Source organism: Macaca thibetana, chromosome 3 (assembly GCF_024542745.1).
Source record: "Macaca thibetana thibetana isolate TM-01 chromosome 3, ASM2454274v1, whole genome shotgun sequence".
NCBI lineage: Eukaryota > Metazoa > Chordata > Mammalia > Primates > Cercopithecidae > Macaca > Macaca thibetana.
Genome location: NC_065580.1, coordinates 100038631 through 100056560, shown reverse-complemented (window position 1 = coordinate 100056560; position 17930 = coordinate 100038631). Strand labels below are relative to the sequence as shown.

Below are 17930 nucleotides of genomic sequence, written 5' to 3'. Positions count from 1 at the left end.
TTCTCCTGTCTCAGCCTCCCAAGTATCTGGGACTACAGGTGCCTGCCACCATGCCCGGCTAATTTTTGTATTTTTAGTAGCGACAGGGTTTCACCTTGTTGGTCAGGCTGGTCTTGAACTCCTGACCTCAGTTGATCCACCTGCCTAGGCCTCCCAAAGTGCTGGGATTACAGGCGTGAGCCACCGCACCTGGCCTTGTTTAATTTTAGACAATTATAAGTTTAACAATGGATACTGAAAGGGATGTATTACTAGTATCGTAACTTACTATAGTCTATGAAAATGCACTGAATTTAGGAATAATGAATTGGTATCTCTCTCCCTTCCTTGAATTTGGCTGATAAATAGGGATATCTGGCTAACAGGTTCCAGTCCGGGTGTCGCTGGTTTCCAGAAGTGTTCTTTTCCCTGCAGCTTTCCAATAATCACTGTTATGTTGTGTGGCAAATGATTAACTCTCACCTCGGACTTTGCATGCCCGCTTTTAAGTATGATGGGTTTCAGTCTTGGAATGGAAAAAATACAAAAGTCACCTTAAGTCTTACAGTGCAAGGGTTTTAATAGTCCACACTAAAATAGGCAGTACAGTTTTGTAGTTTAACATTAAAAGCAATCCTGCCTTACCTTAAAATGCTTCTACTTAAGAATGCTTCTTCCTCCCCCACTCCTTCACTTAAGGTATACATCTACGGAGGTACCCCTAAAGTGCATTTCTCAGGCATTAAAAACAGCACTGTGATTTGCTTTCCACAGAGTCCTAAATAACAGCCATCTTCATTTGAGAGGCTACAGAGTTCAAGCTGAGCTGTGACAGGAGCCAGGGGGCCAGGGTCCCAGAATAGCTTTTTGAAAAAAATAATTACGCCACCCTCCTCCGCGGCAGGTATCTTCTCTTACCACAAATATTTAATGCATCCTTGGAGTCATGAAATATTGAGAACCCAATTGACACTTCAATTTCCAGAAAAATAAAATCATGAAGGCATTGTGTAAATATTCTGAATTTGGTGGAATGAGAAGACACGTAAGGGGGCGGGCCTGAAGTCTCGGATTTGGAACTGGGGGCTTGGGGTAGTGCTGGGTAGACAGTCTTGGAGCGCGAAGGCTATTGGGGCTATTGCTTGTCCTCGTGGGGGTCACCAGGGAAGCCCGCCTCCTCCGGGGACCTGCCTGCCTCCGGGAGCAGCGTGGCGCGCACTTTCCTCTTCTCCTTAAAGCGGCCGGAGCGCGAGATCTTCAAATTGCGGCGGCTGCTGCCGGATTTGTCCCCATATAACTTGTCTGGTTTGGGGGGTTCGCCGGCGCCCCCGAGGAGATTGGGGTGCTGATTCTCCCTGGAGCTGCTGGTGCAGTCCGGGCTGGGCGGCGCAGGTGGCGTGGGCTCCCCTGGAGCGGGCTGGGCTGGAGGCTGCACCCCCACTGCAGCTTCCTTGCTTTTCTTCCTGCTGTTCGTGAGCGATTTCCACCAGGGGCCCGAGCTGCCCGCACTGCCGCTGTCAGCCATGGCCGGAGGGCCTAGGGGCTCCCGGCACCCAGATGGAAGGGCCAAGGCGGCCCCTCCCTCCACGTGGTCTCCGGCCGTTCACTCCACCCCTTCCCCGGTTTGCCACACGTGGGCTGCGGGGTGGATGCTGAGGCAGCGGCCTGTGCTGGGGAAGAAAACAAAACTTGGTTACTGCGTTGGTTGAAGTCATGTGCCCCCCAGTCCCATTTCCTCTCCCTTGTGCTGTCTGGCACCGGATCGGCTAGGGTGGAGAGACCCAATCCGGTAGCCACGTAGCCCACATTAGAGTTAGACGCCACCGCACCCCGTAGGGTGCCGGTGGAAGTGTCTTTCAGGGCACCATCATCTGGTCTCCAGGCTGACCCTTGAACTCTTTGGCTTCAACCTTTGCCTTGCCTTCAGGGGAAGTGCAGTGCAGTGGTCAGGGTGCACGGGGTGGGGGACCCAGGGGACGTACCCAGCCCTCTGGATCAACCCGTCTCGAGAGGGAAAATGACCTGCCCTGTCCACACTGCTTGACTGTAGATGGATGCCCAAAGGTGACCCATCCGGTCCAGGGTGGCCTGCCTTTGGATGAGCACTTGGGAGGAGGGCGCTGGGAACCAAGTGCATCCTCTCTACAGGTGAACGGTGAGTATTAATTAGTCCATGGTCAAACAGTCAAATTTCCCTGCAAGATTTGCTCCCGTCGACTTTCGTCCCAGGAGCCTTTTCGATGAGATACTTAGGAGAATTTATATCCCAGCAGGAGAGAAGGACAAGCTTATGGTATTTTTGTTTTGGTTCTTTTAAATTCTGCTTTTGACCACTTCTGCCTTGTGACTTTCAAAGAAGCATGTCTAGACTTAACTTCCCTTGAAAACCGCCATCCTAATTCTTCCTTTTATTCCCCAGAGCCCAATCTTGCGTCTTTTTGAAGTCACCCCCGGCTGACGGTTGAGATGAAGCCAAGCGGTATCAAATGGCCTCTTCCCTTAGTTTTGTATTAAAATATGCACCGAGTCTGTACGACGCAGCTCAACTCGGGAGAATTCCAGTTACAAAGTAAAGGCTTCTCTTCTTTTCCTTGTGCAATTCCCTCCTCCCAAGGAGAAAGAACGCAACCAGGAACTCCGAAACAACGTGCTTCTTCCCCAAGCTTCTAAGACCCCCCCGCCTCTGCGAAGCGAAAGGCCGCTTCTGAGCACTTAGGTGCTGGTACAGCAAGCAAGACTCTCAGCCCACTTTCTGTGCGGGGTCTCTTGGGCGCTGCCACCAGCAACGCGCAGGATTCGCCTGCGCCGCGGCTCACTTCCAGGTTTCCGCTCGGCTTCTTCCCAGCCCACGCGCCGGGCGCTCCTGGGATTGGCGAACGCGCTGGAGAGGGAAACTTCGGCGGTGTTTGTTGTAGGAGGTTCTCCTCCCGGAACCGCCAGGGAGAGGAAGTCTGATCGCCTACGGGAGGCGGCGGGGCGGCCTCGGCTGCGCCCCGAAACCGCTGCACCAGCTCCTCCCCAGGATGCCCTGAGGACACACTCGGGCAGCGACTTGAAAACAATACAAGAAAAAACGGCCAAAAGTTCTTTCGGTACAAAAGGCACCCACGCCCTAAGGCACAATTAGTAACTGCGTCTGCAAACATCCCATTCACTCCTACTTTGCAGATCGGAAAAGCAACCCCTACCCCCAAGTCATTTACTAACAGTGGTGGGAAGGTGTCCTGATGCTGCTTTCTCTCCTCTAACCTACAATTTCTTCTTCACAATTATCAACTTTGTGAGCACGGAAGGGCTTTGTACGAATTGCGCAAGGAAAAGATGGCAAATTACGCAAAAGCACAGAAAACGGAGTTCTGGAGCGTCCGTGGTTTTCAGCCTCTCTTAGGGCGCCGGGAGGCGGGTACCTGGGAGGTACCAGGCAGCACCCCAGGGTGACCCCCGGCGTCAGGCTCTCTCTCGGCGGACGCCGAACCACCCCCAGTCGCTCACCTGCTCGGGCTTCACAGGACCCGGAGGCCCCGCGCGGTGAACGCGGCCGACAGCACGGAGGGGGCGCGCTTGGATCAACCTGGAAGCCGGGGCTCGAGTTCCTGGGCGCAGACTTGGAGAGGTCAGGCTTCTGGAAAGTGTACAGGTCGGAATTCCCTCAGCCCAGCTAAATCAAGTGCTGCTGCTGGTCTCCTCGGGCACCTCCAATTTCTGTGCGCTGCGGCGGAAGCCCGGGGCTCGCAGCGCAGTCTGTTCAGGTCGGAGGGGGCGGCGGCGAGGGGCTGCCAGACTCGCTGCCGGGGGTGAAGGTCCAGGCCGGCTTTCCGGTCTAGTAGTGTTTCATTCGCCCGCGCGTCCCTCTTCCCTGCTAGCACCGCCCGGGAGCCGGCTGAGAGATGGGACCCTGGCTGTTCACTCTGGCGCATCGAACTTGCCTGCGCGTCCGTAGGAACGCAGAAAAGACATCTGCCCACCTGCTGGTTATTTGCCAAGTGATTTGGGAAACCAGAAGGCTGGGGCAGCTGGGGGAGAAAAGAAAATAAACCAGGAGGCGGTCACCGCTGCCACAGGTGCAGGTAGGAACTTCGCGTTCCCGCCCTCCAGGGGAGGAGATTGGATCAGGCGCCAGCCTTGAGGTGTTTGATTGGAGAAAAGCTGTGCAGCGCCGCTCCCCCGACCGACTCCTTGAGAAGAAACGGCAGAGACCTGAGGCCGAGGCCGTAGGTGGGCTCGGCTGGGTGAAAATTGCCGCAGCAGCTCTCCCTTGGCCCCTTACCGGTTTATTTTCCCCCTTGCTTTCCGGGTCCCGGGATCCCAAGTTTTGTAACTCACGGGAGCGAATCCACACCCGAGCAAAATGTTCGCGTGTTTCAGGCGCTCTTAGTTGAAAGGCTGTAAAGTTATTAACAAGTCCGCTGTGTGCCAGCCAGGCGACATTGCAGGCTCTTCTGTGAATTAAGTCATTTATTTCTCCCAGCAACCCTAGGAGGTAGGTGGTATTATTATTATTATTATTATTATTCTCACTCGACAGGCGAGGAAACCCTAACATGGGAAAATGGTTGCTCAGGGTTGCCTGTCTGGTACGTGGCAGAGCAGGGTTGGAACCCAGGGGGCCTGACTCTAGCTTTCACGGTCTTACCCACCACAACTTGCCCATCTGGAACTCTTAATACGACTCAGTGAGGATGTGAATTTCCTTCTTTCAGGCCTGGAAGTCCATGGACAGCCACCCCACGAGGGCAGTGTAAATCCAGCCCTGAGCCACTGCAGGAAGTGAACCAGGGGATTGCACTCCTGGTCACATAACAGTACTTCTTATTCGTTTGACATAAAGATATTGGCACAGGGCATTTTCACTAATGAAGACAGAGGTGCAGCTTGCTTCATTTTCCAAGATGCTCTTCTCTTTCAAAAAACTATTTTGATGTTCCTTGAGCTCATATACAAGCATAACTCCTCTGAAGGACTGGGTGTGCAGCAACTGAGCATCTTTGTTGTGAAAACTTTTTGCAGTATAAAAGCAGTGAAAGACAGCCGGGTAAGATGGCTCAAGCCTGTAACCCTAGCGCTTTGGAGGCCAAGGCGGGTGGATCACATGAGGCCAGGAGTTTGAGACCAGCCTGGCCAACATGACAAAACCCTGTCTCTACTTAAAAAAAAAAAAAAAAAAAAAAAAAAGGCGGTGTAGTGGTGCACGCCTGTATTCCCAGCTATTGGGGAGGCTGAGGCACAAGAATCACTTGAACCTGGGAGGTAGAGGTTGCAGTGAGCCGAGATCCTGCCACTGCACTCCAGCCTGGGTGACAGTGAGACTCTGTTAAAAAAAAAAAAAAGAAGAAGAAAGAAAGAAATAGTGAAAGACATAGTGCCTAACTGCCTAACTCAAATACTCAAATAATTTGCAATATAGAATTAGTAGAAAAAATTTTTATAGTATTTCAATTTGTGAAAGGTAAAAATATGAATATATTTTTTACTTTTTAGTTTGGGATTCTTTGAATTTTTTATGATATGCACAGCACAGGGTATTTGGAAGTCATGCATTTTTGTATGTTTCTCGGGATTAGTTTTAGAACATAAACATTCAATCACAGCACCAGGATTGAACAAAGGCAGAACTTTGAGGGGAGAATGGGATAAGTCATCATAGTGCCATTACTTTACAGATGAAATTGAATCATGGAGGAATGCCCTTGTCTGAGGAGTCATCACCACTAGGAAGCTATGGAGCTGGGTTTTTACATTGTTTGTTGAGCATATGGGTGAAAGAATAAAAAAATTAGGAAAATAAAATAAGTTCTGCCAGTTGGCTCCTCAAGTGTGATTTGAACAAAAGGGCCAACATGTTAGTAATAAACGAACCTCTACTAACTGCTGAAATTAACAAAAAACATTGATTACTTTAAGTGCCCTTCCTCATTTATATTTAGCAACTTTGAACTTAGTAACAACATGTTACAAATAACCCTTGTGTACAGGGAGGACATTCAAGGAGAGACGTGAAAACTGAGGAGAGATTAGCTGAGATGCAGAATGGGTGAGCATTTCAGATGGAGGAAATAGCATGTGCAACAACTTGGAGGTGTGAGGAAATTGAGGTTTCTTGAGAGGCAAAGAGCAGGTGCGTGTGATCTAAGTAAGGAGAGGGAGCTGAAGCTGGAGAGGTGGGTGTGACCAGACCATTCAGGACCACAATCCACTAAAGAGGAAGAACATGGTAAGATTCGCAGTTAAATGTGGTGCCACGGTGTATAAGGAATGAATGGGGCTGGGCGCGGTGGCTCACGCCTGTAATCCCAGCACTTTGGGAGGCCTAGGCGGGTGGATCATGAGGTCAAGAAATCGAGACCATCCTAGCCAATGTGGTTAAACCCCGTCTCTACTAAAAATACAAAAATTAGCCAGGTGTGGTGGCGTCCTTCTGTAGTCCCAGCTAGTCGGGAGGCTGAGGCAGGAGAATCGCTTGAACCCGGGAGGTGAAGGTTGCAGTGAGCGGAGATCGCACCACTACATTCCAGCCTGGTGACAGAGCTAGACTCTATCTCAAAAAAGAATGGGCCAGGCGCAGTAGCTCACATTTGTAATCCCAGCACTTTGGGAGGCCGAAGTGGGAGGATTGCTTGAGCCCAGGTATTTGAGACCCGCCTGGGAAACATGGTGAAACCCCCATCTCTACAAAAAATAGAAGAAATTAGCTAGGTGTTGTGGTATGAGCCTGTAGTCACAGCTGCTTGTGGTGAGGTGGGAGGATCACTTGGGCCCAGGAATTCCAGGCTACAGTGAGCTATGATTGCACCACTGCACTCCAGCCTGGGCAACAGAAAGACTCTCTCAAAAAAATAAAATAAAATAAAATAAAATAGGTGGATGGTACAGGGGACAAAATGGGGCAATCAGGAAACCAGCTAAGAACTGCTGGGAGACTTCAGGTGGATATTCTGAAGCCTGTAGTACAGTGGTGGGAGTTGAAGTGGTGGGGATGAAGATAATTACGCGGATGCAATAGGAATGTTGGAGATAGAATCAACAGTGCACTTTCATTTAATTCCTACAAATAAGGAGATTGAGTTTGACTAGAAGCTGAGAAGGGAAATATTTTCACAGCCTTTCCTGTGACTAGGAGTGGCCATGTGATTCAGTTTTGGCCTATGGGGCTGTAAGGAAGACTTCTAGAAATGCTTTTTCTCCAGATAAAGGACAGAACCTTCTGAGAGAACATCTTTTGCCACACCCTTGATGCTTGCATTTAAGCACAGCACGAGGATGTGACACCTGGTATGGCAGCAGCCAGTGAGGCAGCAGGCATAGGAATAGGAGACGCCATGTTAAGGATGATGGCATGGGAGTGTGGAAGTGTCTGGGTCCTCGATTACACCATCCATTCCCTGAAGGAACCCTGGAACCACCTACCTGTGGACTTTTAGTTCAGTGAGATCGTACATATCCCTGTGGTTTAACCACAGATTTAAACACAGTTTTCTGTGTCTTGCAGCCAAACCCATTCCTACTTGGTAGGGACTATTCTAGTTAGAGGAAGAGATGATAGTGTCCAAAAGGGAAAAAAGGTAATATTGTCACATTTTTTTGGACTAATATGAAAAGTTCTTCCCAGGAGGATTTAGTGAAATGTTAAAGTGATGGGCAAGTTTTTAGAGGCAGAGAATGCATCTGTAAAATTTTGAGTTAAGGGAATGAGTAGATAAACGCATGTGTAGTGCATGGATGAGTAAACTGGCGGTAAGACCAACAGGTGAAGTTAATCAGATTATCTGAGCTATCAATGTAATTTGACTTTTAAAGACAGCGTTAAACAATTAAGACTTATTTTTCTCCATTTTTGCATCTAGAACTGTTTTAAGCTCTCCCACCAACACACACACACGGTTAGTATTACAAATATAGTTGTGTTCTGTAACTATTGATCCAGGAATCATATTGTTTGGTTCTGTAAGGAGGACATGGTCTGGCCCTACAGCTCTGTATTTTTAAGCTAGACATCTTGCATGATAGATGCATTTAAAAGTTGACTCATTTATTTAGTTAATAGTAGATGACTTTTAATGTTATAATATTGACATGCTTTAACTGGACAAAGCTTACATTTCTTATCTTGTCATTTTTCAAAAATGTGTTGATGATTTGGGTAAGGACACATTTTTTCTTTTTCTTTTAAAAAATTAGCACAGGGCGTGGTGGCTCATGCCTGCAATCCCAGCACTTTGGGAGGCCGAGGCAGGCAGATCACCTGAGGTCAGAAGTTCAGAACCAGCCTGACCAGCATGGAGAAATCCCATCTCTACTAAAAATACAAAACTAGCTGGGTGTGGTGGTGCATACCTGTAATCCCAGCTACTTGGGAGGCTGAGGCAGGAGAATCACTTGAACCTGGGAGGCAGAGGTTGTGGTGAGCCAAGATAGCACCATAGCACTCCAGCCTGGGCAACAGAGAAAAACTCTGTCTCAAAAAAAAAAAAAAATTGCTTCTTTAAAAAAAATAAATTGAACCTTTAAGTGCAATAAATATTTATACTCAAAGACAATAGAGAATGAATTATTAGAGGGTAAGCATTGCACTAGCAATTAAAATCAGATTTTTACAGGTTAACATGGCATCTGCTATCCTAGCAAATCTGGCATTGAATGGTAGGTTGAGAAATGTATTATCGTCCTTTTAAGCATCTGTATTGGGAACTAGGCAAAGAGAAAAACAAGATGAGAAATTTAAAGAAATATAGAAATCTAGCTAATCAAAATGAAGAAAATAAGAATCACCTGTGTTCTTTTCATTCCAGGATGACCCTGGTTAATGTTTTGGTGTTATTCCTTTTGAGCTTTTTGCCACTTATTTTCATGTTTACTCTTCGTTTTTCCTTTCCCTGCCTTTCTTCATTCCTTTCTTCTGTGGACTCCTCCATCTTTTGGAAATTAGGCATGTATCTCTCCTGTCCTTTTCCTTTATAGTCATCAATGTATGAGTAGTTTATGATTTCTTTTTTTCTTTCTGTTTATATGCATCAGTGTTGTGGATTTAGAGAGTGGGGATGTTACCCATGCATGAAATTGGAATCCACTTTTTATAGCATCTCATCCTGTACCTTGTCAGGTTAACACAAATGCACATCTAGAGGTTCAAAAATGATAGTCACAAAACATTACTAATTATTTCAGTTCTACACATTTTCCCTGAGTGCTACTTGACCTAAGCAGGGCTGATTTATTCGCCCAATGCCACCTTTCTCTGCAGTTCAACACCAGCTGACTCTTTCTGACCCCACTCCTAGTCCCTGTGTCTCACGAGCCCTTTCCCTGAATCATAGGTCTCCAAGTCATCAGCCTCCCTGTTCACCCGTCTTAACAAATGGTCATCCAGTGTCTGTGATCAGTGCTGGGAATGAGGAACTCACTATCTGCCGAGTCAGCTGTTCCACAGAAGAGCATTGGGAGATATCTGTTGGTGCCTCTTTCTTAGAGTAACAGACCTCCTTGACCCTTCTCCATAGGAACCTATTGATATTTTTATTCTCCCTTTGTTAGTTCAACTCCCAGATGTGTCTTCTACACTTATTGTCTCCATTTTCTCGCCCTAACTCCAATATGGCATCTGCACGCCTCTCCCTCTAACATGGTTTCTCTAGGGTCCCTGGGCTTATAGGACATGTATCAGTCCTCATCTTTTTGACCTATCTATAACATCAACACTGCTGGCTCTTCCTGAAAACATTCACTGTTCTGTCTTTTCTTCTTTTTCTCTCTGCCTGCTGCTTTGTCTCCTTTCCCAGTCTATCCTCTCCTTTCCTGTCATATTATGAATAAAGCTAAGCTTTGGAGCTGTTACCATGAGACAGATACCATGGTAGACGCTCTCTATGTATTATCTCATATAATCCTCCTAGCAACCACCAGCTATTTTACAGAGGATGTCAGTGGTACTCAGAGAGGGCAAAACAGCCTGTGGTTAGTAGAGCCAGGATTCAAAATCAGGCAGCCTGACTCCAGAGCTCAAGCTTCTCAACACTTCAGGATGTTAGAGTTCTTGAGGTTCAGTCCTAAGTCCTTTTCTGGTTATCATTGCTATGCCCATGGCTTCAGGTGTTATTTCTGTGAAGATGACTCTTAAATTTGTATCTTTAGCTTGAGCTTCTCTGAATTCCAGGTCTAAGTATTTAACTAGTTCTTTGACATTTCTCCTTGACTGTCTTAAAGGCACAACAAGCTAAATAAGTATAAAATAGGATGTCCCAACACTTTCTCCTTTTCGGCTACGTGCCCTTATTGCAGGTCTAAGTGACTGGTACCACATCTAGGCAGTAATGCAAACCAGAAACTAGGGTGTCTGTCTTGTCCATTTGGGCTGTTATAGCAAAACACCAAACACTGGCTGGTTTACCAACAACAGAAATTTGTTTCTCACAGTTCTGGAGGCTGGGAATTAAGATACCACCATATTTGGTGTCGGGTGAAGACCCATGTTCTGATTCATAGATGGCTGTCTTGCTTTGTCTTCACAAAGTGAAAAGGGTGAGGGAGCTCTTTGGGGTCTCCTTTATAAGGATACTAATCCCCTTCATGAAGGCTCAGCTTTCATGATCTAATCTCCTCCCAAAGGCCTCGCCTCCAAATACCATTGCATTGGGGATTGAGTTTCAACGTAGGAATTTTGGGTGGACATAACCGTTCAGTCTATAGCAGTGTCCTTCTTGGTTTCTCCCTCTGCTGAGTTTCACATCCAGTGTGTCCTAAAGCCTGTCAACTCTATTTCTTAAATGCTTCTTGCATCCAACTACCACCCTCCATTTCCATTGCTGCTCTGTAATCTAAACTATCATCTTCTCTCAATTGCAACCCCAACAACCTAACTTGAAACCCTCTATCCACTTTTGCCCTGCTTCATCCTGTATCATATGGTACCCAGAGTAACCATTTAACCTTATCTCCCTGCTTATAACCCCACAACGGTGTCCCCTTGCAAGTGGGATAAGAACTGACGTGACTCATAAAGTCCTATATAATTATATATGGCCTATATAACCTAATTCTTCAGCCCCACCTCATTCCTCTCTTCCCCTCCAGCCACACTGACCTCTGCCACCCTCAGTGAAACATTCCTTGACAATCCCCTCAACCCCAACCAAATCATATGGTACTTCCATAACATAATTATTTAATGAAGATTTCTGTTCTTTATTCAGGGGTTTACATTTATTCTATTTTTGCTGTTTATTCCTTCTGGTATCTCATAGTTTCTATCTGAGAATACTTCTCTCTGAAATACATCCTTTAGATTTTCTTTAAGTGAGGATGGGCTGGTGGTGAGCTCTTTTTAGCTGTTTTCTGATATTTCATCCTAATTCTGGTATGATATTTTTGTTGTGTATAGAATTTTAGGTTGGCAGTTATTTCCTTTTAGTACATTGAATATGCATTATTTCACTGTCTTTAGGCTTACATTATTTCTGCTGAGAGGTCAGCTGTTAATTTGTCCCTCTTTTGAAGGTGACTGGTACTTTCCCTCTGCTGCTATTAAGATATTTTTTCTCCTTGCCTTGGGTTTTCTTTAGTATCACTGTAATGTGTCTATATGGATTTCTTTTTATATTGTTCAGGATTATATGCTGCTTTTTTTTCTCTTCAGAATTTAAGACTTTATTTTCTTCTTCAATTTAAAGTAGAAGTACATTATAGTGTAGATCAGTTTCTTTTGCAAAATTACAAATTTCAAGAATCTTCCACTTCTTTATACTTTCTTTAAAAAAAAGACACAGGTGTCTTGCTGTGTTGCCCAGCTGGTCTTGAACTCCTGGCCTCAAGCAATCCTCCCACTTTGGCCTCTCAAAGTGTTGGGATTACAGTAATGAGCTACTGTACCTGGTATACTTTTTAATATTTTTCATGTTTTTAAAAATACATATGTTGCAATTAGAATTAAGTTTGGCTATTAAAGTGTGACTTAAGAGAGTAGGTCATTTCTCTCTCATGTAAGAGAAGGCCAGAGGTAAGCAGTGGCAATGTCTTTTCTGCCTGAGCAGCAGCAGTAGTCACAGGTTTAGAATGACATTGACACTCACAGGACCCAATAAGCCTTGTGGCATCCAATCTGACACCCTGTTCACTTAACTTTGAAAGATACAGAACAACATGGCAGCATGAGGCTTATTTCAGCAGGAGGCTTTACTCCAGCCTGCCAAGTGTCAGCTGAAATATAAGGCAACAAGATCAGCCAGTGGGTGCAGAAGGCACCTGGCTTAGAAGCTTCATGCTCCATGAGAACTAATACCTGTTGAGATAGCCCATGACTGTAATTTCCAGGAATCTTTGCAATAAAGAACACTACGCTTAAGGAATCAATCTCAAAACTCATGGTTTTCAATGGGCACTTATAGTACGTGTCAGAGTCCTCTTGGTCCAGATACAGTTTACCAATAAGGGATCATCTTTAATCATAAAGATGATCCAGTATTGCCTAGTATCACAGCTGACATTCCATTATTACCTTGCCTAGTAGGCTTCCAGAGAAATGATGAAAGGCAAAGTCATTTTACCGGGGAAGAGAAAGGGCTTTGTTAACCCTTTACTCAGAGCAGTCCAGGGCAGTCTCGCATAATCCGAACCCAATCTTCTATCCTGCTGCTCTGCCACTCAAGGGTTTATTTCCAAGGTTGCTTTAAAGTCCAAGAATCCTGCTGGAGTTCTAGCCACCACATCTATGTTCTAGCAGGAAGAAAGAGAAGATGAGTCTACCTGCTTCCTCTTATGCCTTTAAGTTTAAGAAAACTTTCTGGAAGCATCACTCAACACCTCATATTTTTTTCTTGAGACAGGGTCTCACTCTGTTGCCCAGGCTGGAGTGCAGTGGTGTGATCACAGCTCACTGCAGCCTCAACCTCCCAGGCTAAAACAATCCTCCTACCTTAGCCTCCAGAATAGCTGGAACTACAGGCGTGCCCTGCTATGCCTGGCTAATTTTTGTATTTTTTGTAGAGACAGGGTTTCACCATGTTCCCTAAGCTGGTCTTGAACTTCTGAGCTCAAGTGATTTGCTCATCTTGACCTCACAAACTGTTGCGATTACAGGTGTGAGCCACTGGGTCTGGCCCAACACTTCCAATTCCATGTCAGTGGCCAGAACTTAGTCATATGACCACATGAATCTATGGGGAAAGTGGGCACATTGCTAGTCCGAATAAGTTTTGGGATTCTGTTACAAAGAGAAACAGGGAGAACAGATAATTGAGTCAGGCAGTTAGCAGCCTCTTCTATACATATATATGGTGGGAACAATAGCTTCTTATTAAATGCTGACATTAGGCTGGGCAAAGTGGCTCAAGCTTGTAATCCCAGAGCTTTGGGAGGCTGAGGTAGGAGGATTGCTTAGGGCCCAGAGTTCAAGACTAGCTTGGGCAACATAGTAAGCCCCTGTCTCTAAAAAAAAAAAAAAAAAAAAAAGAAGAAAAAATTAGCTGGCATGATGGCATGCACCTGTAGTTCCCAGTGACTCGAAAGGCTAAAGCAGGAAGACTGCTTGAATCCAAGAGTTCCAGGCTTCAGTGAGCTATGATGGCATCACTGCACTCCAGCCTAGGTGACACAGTGAGACCGTGTCTCAAAAAAAAAGAAAAAAAAAAATTGCTGATATGGTTTGGCTGTGTCCTCACCCAAATCTCATCTTGAATTTTATCTCCTATAATCCCCACCTGTTGTGGGAGGGACCTGGTGAGAGGTAATTGAATTATACAGTGGATTTTTCCTGTGCTCTTCTTATGATTGTGAATAAGCCTCATGAGATCTGATGGTTTTATAAAGGGCAGTTCTTCTACACATGGCCTCTTGCCTGCAGCCATGTAAGAGATGCCTTTGTTCCTCCTTCACCTTCCACCATGATTGTGAGGCCTCCCCAGCCATGTGGAACTGTGAATCCATTACACCTCTTTTTCTTTATAAATTACCCAGGCTCAGGTTATGTCTTTATTCGTAGTGTGAGAACGGACTAATACAAAAGCTGAGACTAAAAAAGTCATATAAAACCTGGGAATATATATGTGTTTATGATTTGAAAATGCTTTTTATCAAGGTACCAATTAAATACAAGACTTTTTGAAGAAAAAAATTCCTCCTCCAGAATATTAGTTCTCTAACCCGTTAAAGTAGTTACATCTCCATCAATTGTGAGATGTGATTAATGTGAGGTGTGTTTTAACTATTAATTTCACCTAGGCTAAACTAGGTGAAATTGCTGGGTTTTTTTGTAGTCAGATACAAACAAATATTGAAAATTTCATACAACTCAACCTATAACAAAGTATCTATATTTGTGAATAATTTACTTAAAAAATACAAATTATCATAGATTTAAGTTACTGCCCTAATGAAATCACAATTACAGTTGAATTCCAGCAATCTTGCTTAAGTGAAAAAAGTGAATTGACAGCTGGAATTTTAGGAATTGCTTTATCTTTAAGCACTTCAAAATTCTTTTTCTGTTTCTAGATAAAATACATATTGTAGTAGACTGAAAAATGGTCTCCCAAAAGATTTCCATGCCCCAGCCCCTAGTTTTATGCCTGTATATGCTAAATTACACAGCAAAAGAGACTTTGCAGATGGAATTAAGGTTATAGACCTTAAAATAGAGAAATTATTCAAGGGGGCCCAATGTAATGATAATCAAATGGACCTTTAAAAGTGGAATAGAAGACAAAAGGGTAGGTCAGAGAGAGGTATGATGAGGAAATAACAGGAAAGGGGACATGACCCACCATTGCTAGCTCTGAAGGAAAGGAGACCATGAGCCAAGGAATGCGGGCAGCCTCTGGAAGCTAGAAATGGCCCTCCGCTGGCAGACAGCAAGGAAACAAGACTTTGATTCTTCAACTGTAAAGAACTGAATTCTGCCACAACTGAATAAACAAGGAAATGGATTTATGGCCCCCTACCCTGCCCCTAGCCTCCATAAAGGAATGCAGTCCTGCCAGCATCTTGAATTTAGCTAAGACCCATGTCAGATTTCTGACCTACAAAACTATGATACGTTTTGTTGTTTTCAGCCACGGAGTTTGTGGTCATTTGTAACAGCTACAATAGAAAACTTATGTACTTACCTTAGTAAAACCTTGAATTTAAAGGACTCATCAGAGAACTGTCCCTAAAGTCATTTAAGCTGAGTTTAAAAAAATTCAATTCATGTCTGGTCCTGAGTGATTCTGGTAAAATAAGCTGTGATGTGACTGGATATGTGTATATAGTCAACAAAACACAATAAAATAGTGAACAACTGAAAGCTATACAGCTGATTATTTTTATATAAGAACACTAGAAAGCTCATAATGAGTTATGAGACATATTTCATCTAGGAGGGATTTCTAAGGCAGCATCTTGAGTTTCTATAAACACAGAATCTTCTGTCTCAGAAGGGATGTCATGAAGAGGACCAGAATCCTCTATGTCCACGTGCAGCGGTTTCTCCTGTTCACAACTCAGGTTTGAACTGTCTTTCATTTGAATCTTCCTTCCAGTTCCAAAGGTTTATCTGAGGCCAAAGCTATCACTTCTTCATCTTCATTTTTATGTAGAAAGTTACAAATCATGTTGGGTCTGGAAGAGAAATCCTTATCCTTGATTTGCAGCCATTCCACCCCACCTGTTTTCTCCTCCTTCCTTCTCTGTCGGAAGAGTTCTTGTCATGCTGACTTCTTCCCTGTATGGTACTTGTATTTTAGCACTGCGTACCCCTTGCCCTCTCTATCCACATGTTCAACATTTTCTTCAAATATAACACAGGTCCCAAGAGTGTCTTCAGACTCCCCAGCCAAGACATAGCTGTCCACTTGCAGAAAGGGCCTCTTGGTGTCAGTTCTCAAAATTTTGCATTTATTTTCACATTTCGAGAGAAAGTCTGAATCAATAATTCCTGACAATTCCATGAGAACCAACTGTTCTCCCTCCTCCTTCCTCCTCTTTGCCATCCTCTGGATTCTGTTCCTTTGCTACTGCCATGGTCCCACAGCTCTGGATTATAGGCTTCTTATTTCAGTTTTAGAAAATTTTCAACTATTATCTCTTCAAACATATTCTCTGCCCCATTCTTTTTTTTTTTTTTTTTTTGAGACAGACTCTCACTCCTTCACCCAGGCTGGAGTGTAGTGGCGCGATCACAGCTCACTGCAGCCTCAACCTCCTGGGCTCAGGTGATCTTCCCACCTCGGCCTTCCGAGTAGCTGGGACTACAGGCACAAGGCGCCAAACCTGGCTAATTTTTTGTACTTTTTGTAGAGACAGGTTTTGCCATGTTGCCCAGGCTGTTCTTGATCTCCTGGGACCAAGCGATCTGCTAGCCTTGGTCTCCCAGAGTGCTGGGATTACAGGTGTGAGCCACCCAGCCTGGCCCTCTTTCTTTTCTTTTTCTGGAATCCCAATTAGACATTTGTTACACCTTCTCAGTCTACCCCACCGTGCTTCTTAACCTACTCTTTTTTATGTTTTGCCTTCTCTGGTGCATTCTAGAGAATTCTTTCTGATCTATGTGACAATTCATTAATTCTGTCTTCTGTTGCAACTAAACATCTGTTAAATTCCTTCATTAATTTATACATTTTAACTTTCTTTTCTAAATGTTCTATCTAGTGTTATTTCAAATATGTTAGAACACTATACTTTTCTATTCCTTGAAGATATTTTTAAACTTGTATTTTTAAACTTTAAACATACTGAACACAGTTATTTTATAATCTTTGGCTGATAATTCAAAAATCTGAAGTCTTTGAAGGTGTTTCTTTGGTCTGTTTTTCTTTTTTCTGCCAGTTTCCACTCATAGGGTTTCATTTCTTGATATTCTTAGATATTACTGTGTGTTCCTCATTCTACTTTAAAAATTACTGTTGGAAAATTTAAGGCCTAAGACAAAGGTGACTTACTCTAGAAAGGATTTTCAAGAGGTTAGGGGAGTTACCAGACATGAACACTGAGTTTGTGGCTTGAGATTTCTTGGGCAAAACAACTGATCTGTAGGAGCACTGCTAGCCCATAGTCACACCCTCCCAGGGATCAGTCCATTCATTTCTCCCTCCCCTACAACATCCAGATCTTTTTTGTGCCAAAGTAACTTAACTGTCCGTGCAGTCCTGTGGGTGGATATGGGTATGGTTTACTTCTGGTTTGCCCATACCCTGATTTAGAAGAATCTCCTATTAATCTATTTTTGGTTAACCTTGGATTTAATTGGTCCTTTTTGCTCCAGGGACTGTCAAAACTGGAGTTGTTTCGGCGCCCAATTGTTCTCAGCAGGAGAATTCATCCAAATAACCTAGCCTACCACTGACAGAAATGAGTGTGTTTTAATCATATTGTAAATGGTTTGCTTGGTGTTTGTCCCATTGACTATAATTTTCGTATTTGTTTATTATGAGACTCCCTCCCTAGAAAGTGAGTTTCATTTTTAATGATCATTTACATGATGTTTCCTATGTATCAGGTACAGCTCCATGATAAACTGTAAACATAAAACATAATGTAAATATTATCTCATTTAATGTTCCTAAAAGCCTTCTGAAACAGACACTATTATTATAATAGATGAGGAAACTGAGACATCAAGAACTTACTTTATGTTCCTAAGGCCACACAGCTAGGAAGCTTAAAGCCACCAGCATTTGACTCCAGAAAGACTGGCTTCCGAGTCCTGGGACCTAACTAATCACTGTGCTGTGTGTTTCTCCATGAGTGCTAAGACATCTCACTAATGAATCTTTAGCACCTGGTGTGGCACCCAGCAATAATGGTTTTCAGTATTGTTGAATGAGTTACCATAGAATTCTTACAAATGAATGCTTCATTGATTATAACACTACTGACTTGTAAAAGGAAATGTTAAAAAAATGGCAAAGAAATACAATTCCAATTTGTCGTTACTTGTAATAATAGCTTGATTTTCTTTAATTCTGAAATGTGAGTACAGCAGGTAGATG

At 44.2% G+C, this 17930-nt stretch overlaps 1 protein-coding gene and 1 pseudogene across 1 annotated transcript; both read right to left on the bottom strand.

The window, feature by feature from the left end:
- Window positions 1-541: 541 nt before the first annotated feature.
- On the bottom strand, window positions 542-4071 carry PRR15 (proline rich 15). Its single transcript, XM_050783218.1, has 2 exons — window positions 3472-4071; window positions 542-1649 (listed from the first exon to the last, which is right to left on the bottom strand). Exon 2 carries the CDS (start codon window positions 1502-1504, stop codon window positions 1115-1117), a length of 390 nt encoding a protein of 129 aa, XP_050639175.1. The 5' UTR covers window positions 1505-1649; window positions 3472-4071; the 3' UTR covers window positions 542-1114.
- An 11241-nt stretch (window positions 4072-15312) lies between these two features.
- LOC126950871 (general transcription factor 3C polypeptide 6-like) lies at window positions 15313-15963 on the bottom strand (annotated as a pseudogene).
- Between the last annotated feature and the right edge of the window lie 1967 nt (window positions 15964-17930).